General features: G+C 33.4%; 1 protein-coding gene across 8 annotated transcripts in view; it reads right to left on the bottom strand.

Annotated features, from left to right (window-relative positions):
• Nucleotides 1-704: 704 nt before the first annotated feature.
• The window catches only part of CPEB3 (cytoplasmic polyadenylation element binding protein 3), a 99,548-nt gene continuing 92,132 nt past the window's right edge, over nt 705-8,120 (bottom strand). For all 8 annotated transcript variants that reach the window (XM_075026100.1, XM_075026101.1, XM_075026097.1 and 5 more), the window contains one exon: nt 705-6,424. In XM_075026100.1, coding sequence (XP_074882201.1) covers nt 6,197-6,424 — 228 coding nt within the window. In that variant the 3' untranslated portion in view covers nt 705-6,196. The remainder of the gene's footprint in view (nt 6,425-8,120) is intronic.

The following is an 8,120-nucleotide window of genomic DNA, read 5'->3' as shown; positions in this document are numbered from 1 at the left end:
TTTAAGTAAGTGGAACACATACATTGAAGTCAACCTGTAATTTCTAGTGCTGATATTTCCAGCAGGGTTGTTGAGCTGCATTTATGTAGTCATTGAAAGAAAGCAGTGACATAGAACATGCACTATTCTTGTGGTCTTCACTTTCCCTGACATAACAGAATTCACTCTTTTTTCGAGGAAGTATTCTGAGTTCCAAACAGATATGTCGCTAAGCTTTAATTGTCTCCTATTCTTAAAATAGAAACCAGCAGAAACTAGTGTTGTGGTGCTTTTTTCTTTAACTCATCAGTCAAATCTCTAGCCTGCAGCCATTGTTAAACTGCTAATAAGAAAGTGCAATATAAGTTAGCCAGCAATTTTTCAGATAGATAAAGTAATTCAACAGTTCCTTTTTTAAAGGCACTTGGTACTGCCTTTGGTGGGGAAAGCTACATTCTCAGAAATATTTCCATAGTATTTATTTTTGTATTTACCTTTGGCTTAGCATAATATACACCTTATCAAGGGTGGCTTTTCTATTTTAGAGAGAAAACATAAGTAGACCATAAACTTGTATTATCATATAATTAGAAAAGATAGTTTGTGTGCATGTAAGGTGTGTATTTGCTTAACCTTATCTAGTGTAAACAGTTTTCCAGTACAAGTTTTGGGGGTTTTGTAACTAGTTTACATTCCCATAATGCATATCCCAAGATTTCCTTAGCATGTGCAAAGGATGACAAATATCAGTACTTCATACAACTATATTTAATAAGTTATTACAGAAAAAAATAAAGTCCAAACTACAAAGTTTAAGCAGTTGTAAGCAATAGCAGCATTGAGCTCCATGTTTAGTCACAGTACTGCAGTTCCATACAAGCATTAGTCCAAGCCAAAAAGGAAGAAGCCTTGTTAGAATTACTAGCAAAAACAATCTAAGAGAACATGTAATAAAAGATACAGTACATTTAAAATTAGTTGAAAAACAAGTACAGAGATCTTAGCTGTGAATGCTCTAAAAGTTATGTCCATTATTTTGACAGTAAAATTACAAATATCTAATACTTTATACCCCAACAGAACTACATCCAGGAAAAAAAAAAAAAAAAAGAGCCCAAATTATCTTTTATTAGCACCCTGGTTTTCTACTTACTGCTAAACTTTTTCTCATGTAAATTTGAGTGTGTCAGAATTATGTGACCAATGTGATTTCTGACCAGCTACCCATTTGGGGTATAGAGTAGTCACTAACATGAATATAAAATACTCTGTGGTATGATAGAACACTATAGCAGCAGAGATTAAGAAGTTTGGTTTAAAAAAAAAAAAAAAAGGAAGGAAAAGAAAAAGGGTTTAGCTGACATCATACAAACTAGCATAAAGCAACTACATACAAGCCAGATTAAACAGAAGAGACATTTCTACAAATCTGTGACTAATCTTTCACTCATACCTTGCAAGTAGAGATGTCACAATACTGAAATATTAACATGGGAGCTTTTCCCAGTTAAGCGCCTTTTTTTTTTTTTTCTTATTTTTCTTTTTTTTACTACTCTAACAGATAGTGAAATCGGCAAAGTTATTTGCTAACTGCATATTTGCAATACAATTTGTTTTAGCCCATGCCTTGCTAGCAGGCTATAAAATACAAGCATGTAGGCAGAAATATAAGCATAAACTTTGTACCACTTAGCAGGAATTTTTTTATTCCCTCTTCATTCCTTAATCTCCTTTGTTTGCAATTTGCATACATTCCAACCAGTAGTACCTAATTTGAGTCTAAATTTTACTTCACTATTTGATCTAGTCTATACATTACTTACAGAACTGAACACACAGAGGATACACAATAGACCAACTCTGGACACATCTTTCTGCAGGTTACAGATGAGCCACTCTAATACTCTAGCATAAGTTAGTCTAAAAGGTCATCAGTAACTTGTTGAAGTAATTGTTTTGTCTAGAGAAAGTCATTGTATGCCCTGTTTACGCAACACCAGTTTTAGTCTGGATTGTTTCAGGTGCCAGAACAGAGAGTTACTGGCTTCAGGAAGGGGTTTCTTCTGGCTGCATAGGGAAACAAAGGTGATGTAAATGGAGGTGAAGTGAAAGGTGATCTGATATTGGCACTTGGTGTTGCCAATATAAAAGAAAAAAAGGACAAAGACACAAGAGAGGCAGAGAAGAACGGAGAAAGACAAAGAAGCTGACCAGATGTTCAGACATGGTGGCAATATAGGTTACTGCATTGCTACCAGGAAATGGACATACATTATTTTGCATTAACTAGGCAGCCACCAACACTATGTGGTAATTTCATTAGAAAATGATGTGGGTACCTACAGTCTGCTCCATGCTGCCACTGATAAATGTATGCAGGAAGGAAGTTGTGCAGGAAAGGGTCAATTTAATTAAATAAATAACACGGTGGCAAAATACAATGAAGAATATATATTTTAGGAGGTTCAATATAAGACTATTCAAAAGAGTTTATTGAGTTCATGACGAGAAAAGTAATGGAGCATTATGCTGAATGGGCAGGGTCAAAAACCCATTGTTTCAATAGATTTAGTTCCTTATAACGGCAATAGTATTTCATCAACACTGGTGGTGTATAAATCTAGACAGCGAACTGGTACTGTGACATCCCTATTATCTCCCTAAATCATTTTGATAAAGGAAAAGGCTTTTCAAAATATCACATTTTTTCTGCTTCATTCTGTCATTTTATTGCCCAATTCTTTGTTACAATTTTCCAATCACTTTACATAACCAACCATTTTCATCATTGCCACACTATTGTAAACCACATCAGCAAGTTAATACATAAAGCTTTGCATTTCAAAAAACTAGACACTTTAGTAACAATATTACAAAGATTTTAGCTTCAAAAATAACTGAAAATGAAAAAAATAAACTTTTAAAGAATTAGCATCATAAAATTAATTTATTCCAAGTAAAAATACAAAATAATATTAATGACATTGACCAGATATGAAAGTCTCTCCCAGAAACAACTATATTAATGGTTGAGAAAGCACTCCTTAAAGAAAATACGAAATAAAAATGAAAAATATGTAAATATGTTTAATTTTTTTCTTAGCAAAAAATCTTTCTAAAAATAACAATGAAAATTTGTCTCAGTACAAAGGCTACATTACTATTGAAAAAATACCAGCATGAAGAAAAGGTACATATTTGACAGTAGAAAAATGATTTTAGTGAATCACAATGTCTAAAGTCTGCAATGAAAATAAATCTGCAATAAAGATTTATGCCTTTTTTCTTTTCATTTTTCTTTTTTTTATACAAACAGTACAAACAGTATTGCACATAACAACAAATAGTCGAGGTTAGGTTAGCCTTCAAAAAAATCGACTAGTTCAAGTCTCACATCAGAAAAGGCCACAATAGGACCTGTTGTACCCAGGGGCTTCTTAGTCAAGTTGCAGTTCAGAACTCCATATTTTAAAAAATAACTTTTTTTGAAGGACCCTCTTTTAATATAACATATTAACAACTCAGGGGCACATTCATTTACAAAACAAAAGGGAGCATGTCATAATTTAATAAACTAAAAAAAGTTCTCTTTAAAAAAATACAAACAGAAGAACTCTCACAATTCTGGTCAGTCGTGCATAATCACACTTGATTATAAATATACAAATTAAGGGAAAATATTTTTTCACCTTCTATTCACAACTTTCAGCACCAAATGGAGTTTGTGTTTACACCTGTTCTTTATGATGATTTTGTTTTAGATTTAATCCAACATTATGCTATTTTGTACATTTTCCAGCTTCTCTCTCTCTCTCTCTCTCGGGGTATTTTTCTACATGAAAGAGGGGTATTTCTTCAAAAAGGTTTACTTCTTTCACATAATTAGGTAGATTTCTGTAGGTTAGCTATGATCTTTAATATTACAGTTATAAAGCTCTAACTTCTTCATTTTCAAAAAAACTCAAATAAGCATGAAAAAAATAAAGTTACCCATCTGTTAAATCATTTTTCTTGCAGAATTAAATTAATATATATTTTTCTGAATAAACTTACTTAGAAAATATCATTTTCTTTCCTATATTTCAAAATTGAGGTATTGCAAAAGATCATGTCAGTCAGAAAGCATGCCTTTTTCTTTAAAAAAAATCATCAGCCAACTGTTGAAAACTGTCTAGATACAAAAAGTAGTGCATAACAAAATGTCTTGTACAGATGAAAAAAAACAGAAAAGACACCTGGGCTGGGAAAAGCAATATCACAAAAACGCCCAGAAGTAACTTCAAAAGGGATAATTATAATTAGCATTTTAAACCAGTAAAAAACTATTTTTTTTTTTTTTTTTTCCAAAAACAGAAAAAAATCCTTTCAAAGCCAATACTCGCAACTAAACATTGGGAAAAACGACTTACTAAATTAGACACAAACAAGGACATCACAACAAACAAAACCCAGAACATTTAAATCTACTATGCGGTGTCATATCCAGTCCGATTGTCCCCAGAACTGCAAAAACAAAGGAGGAAAAGAAAAATAGTGTACACATTCTCACAATCATTAGTATACCAAGTGTGTTTATATGCTATCTGCAGCCCCATAGTTCATGCTAAAAAAATGTCCACTGTGTTAGCAGGTCTTAATTGTATTCAAGCTTCACAGGATACATCCAGGGATTAGAGAGATAACACCACATCCACAGAGCAGACATCTCATGTTACTTTAATATGCAGACATTTCTTTAGCACCACTTTTTTTCCTAACTTTCTTAAATGTGCCTAGTTTATTAGTTTGACAGACTATCTAGTCGGTAGTGTATGTACGCTAGCATGAGCTCTTTGGTTTTCTGGACAAGGTCTGCAGCTACGTAAATGATGCAAGCATTAGGAGAGAGATTGTAACTAAGAGCTCATTTCTGTTTATGTACCTGTTATGAACTGTCAAAAATGTGTTAATGTTGGATACAGAGGCTTTAACAGTTAAGTTTGATCACAGTACTAGACATAATCACTTTACTATATAAAATAAATTGCACGATATATAACAGAGCACCGCAAAGTACTTCATCTACCATCCACAAATTTGTTTTAAGAATATCCTACAGCTAGTTTTTATATTTGTTGTAGTATAGGTCATTCTGTAATGGGCTGATCCTAATTTCAGAAGCATTACATTTATTGAGGCATGCCTTCCTCCAGTCAGTAATCAATTTTTTTTTGTTACTGAGTATTTTGTAGCCTACGTAGGTTCATAATTTGTGCATTGTGGGCAGGTTTTATATTAGACATATATAAAATTTATTGCATGCAGCAACCTGATTAAGTAAACATGCAGTCAAAAAATATTGACCTTCCTTGGAAGCTTTTCTGTATGCTATACTGATCTCCTTTCAGCAGCCATCACTATTTTAATCACATAGTCTTTTTTTAATTGATACCCTAGCCTGAATAGAGTATTATGGTATTAGTAATACCATTTTAATAGCAGCAAAAGCTATTGCAGCATACATTTACATAACACTAAAAGACCTAAAAAAAAAAAAAAAAAAAAAAAAAAAAAAAAAAGAAAACCCACAAAACAAAACAAACAAACAAAAAACCCTCAGCAAAACAAAAGAAAAAAGTCTGATCCAGCTTATGAGGTATCATCCTTACAAGTCAAAATGGAGAGCAACTAAAGGCTTATTTTCTTTAAGGGTTATTACTACTCTAAATGACCCAAACTAATGATTGCTGAATATCTGTTTTAAGTTTTTGCTACATCTGCCACCTACTTGTGAATATTACCTTTGGTAAGTCATCTGCTAGGGGCAAGTCTAAATTTCTGAAAATAAGTGCATGCTCCAGTTTAAAAATAAAAATAATTATAATAAAAAAATCTTCATCACATACACATCAACCCAGTGAAGGCTGATTAAGAATGGCAGTCTACATAATGTCACTAGTGACAAGTCTTGTGTAGGAAATTAAGGTACCAAGCAGATGTTTGTGTGAATCAAAGTGCAAAATCAGTACAGTTACACTCTGCCGGTTTGTATTATACTGGACACTGAGTTCAGTAATGTGACTGTAAATAATAATAATAATAGTAATAAAAAGACCCATATCTTCATTAAAGTCGAGGACGAATGCACAGATTTCCAGAACACTAAGCCCTGAGGCAGCGCTCTCTTTTCACTCGATTTTATCTACTCCAGTACTTGTTGCTGGGTGAGGCCTGGGGTTCAGCTCCAGCGGAACGGGACGTGGCGGGGCCGGTCACCTCCCTCCTTTACCAGTGGTTTGTGGAACTCTCGCCCAGCACGAGAGTGTATGCTTGCCCAGCAGTATTCACAGTAATACTGCAAACAGGTAACGTTGGCACAAAAGAATGGAGCAAATTTTCCACCACAGCGAGTGCCCTGGCATTCATCACACATCTGATCATCCAGCACATATGGCTTCACTTCCACCTGCACCAGGAAAAAGAAAAATAACTGTAAGGAGATAAAATAGTTTTTCTAAGTATGAATAGAAGGAACAATATTTTAATTCTTTTGACTCTACTGAAGGTTTTCAACTGATGCTGGATTAACCCAAAGCGGTTGGTAGTTAAATTTCCATACCAACCACTTTACTTGTTAGAAAATCTCGAGAAAGAAGGGTGTGCTTTGGTAACTAGTCAATGTTTCTTGGAAAAGTTAGGTATGTGAAAGTACCAAGATGGAAGTACAGTAAAAATAGCATCCCTAAGGATTCTGCTGCTGTCTAAGAAACCTCCAGGAATGTGAATACAGTTGTTACAGGGGCAGGGTGCGAGAGTGCAGCATTTAGGAAGAAAAATGATAAAGAACAAAATTATATTTCTAAACTTCAAAGGTCTGGTGAGTTTCAGAGGTTTCCAGAGAGGTTTTTTTGTTTCTTTGTTTTTTGTGAACTGCAAAATGCAGGACCAGACTAATAAAGGAAGAGAAGATTCAAATTAAACAAGATTAAATGCACTTGTATTAATTAAATACTCTGCCTTATGCTAGAAAAAAAAAATCACTATCTCAAGATTTTTAGCTCTAGAAATGTAGTAAGATTTCATAGTTGTTCCAGCTATAGCCTTGCCATCAATTACAAATAGGCTGGAGAGCTGCTGACTTTTATCCTACACTCAGTTGTAAACATCTTAGGACTGGAATTCTTTTTGCTTTTAAAGCACTTGCACCAAACACAAGTTGATGCATGACCAGGCACTTGCAATGATACTATTACAGAAGTTGACAACATGTGAGTTCCCTCCTCTGTGTCTGTTCCTAAGAATCAAGCCTACGCATTTAAATTGAATGTTTATTCATTCTGGGGAAATCATTAGCTTATGCATGTGTAATTCTTATAGCTCTATAATGCTATTTATAAAGTGGTTAAGTACAGTCAACTACATTAAAAGAGACAGAAAAAAATTGAAATATACATACTTATAAATAATTTTGCTGTAACTGCACAAGTGCTAGTCTGGCAAAATTTGTATATTGCAAGGAGAACTTGACTCCAGTAACTACACTTAAATACATGCAGTATTAAAGAAACACAGAATGAGATATTAAGTTGAAAAATGAGAAATATATTATACAAAAAAGCTTTATGCTGAATTTTACTTCAGCTTATCCTGATCACATTTCAATAAATGTTAGTCATTTGAAGTAAAGGTTATCTCGTGAATTATATTTCTAGCCTATGGAACAGCTAGAACTGCCAATTTTATTTATTTATTTTTAAATTACACTGTACTACTAGTATGGCATGGAACAAGTCCGAATAACTGCCATTTTGCTTATCAGATGCCCTACCACTAAAATTAGAACTATCATGTAAAATAAAACAGCACTGTCTCAAATTAAATTGGAAAAAAGCAGGTCCAATATCCAGCACATCTCTAGATCCCCACCTGCTCACATTTCCAAAGCATGAATTGTAAAGGTCTGAAGTAGATTCTCTCTCTCTCACTCCTTTTCTTGTTTTGATTAATAGTGAAATAATTTTAAGAATGTATGATGTACAATTCAGGGATTTCAATCTATTAGAATTAAAAACTAATATTTAAGGACTGATTAAGAGCCTTCATACTTCTACAAACTCACAGATAAACCTATTTTAAAAACAGATAAAAGATAATTAAACTTA

Source organism: Buteo buteo, chromosome 4 (genome assembly GCF_964188355.1).
Source record: "Buteo buteo chromosome 4, bButBut1.hap1.1, whole genome shotgun sequence".
NCBI classification, from domain to species: Eukaryota; Metazoa; Chordata; class Aves; order Accipitriformes; family Accipitridae; genus Buteo; species Buteo buteo.
This window is presented reverse-complemented; position numbering and strand designations above follow the sequence as displayed.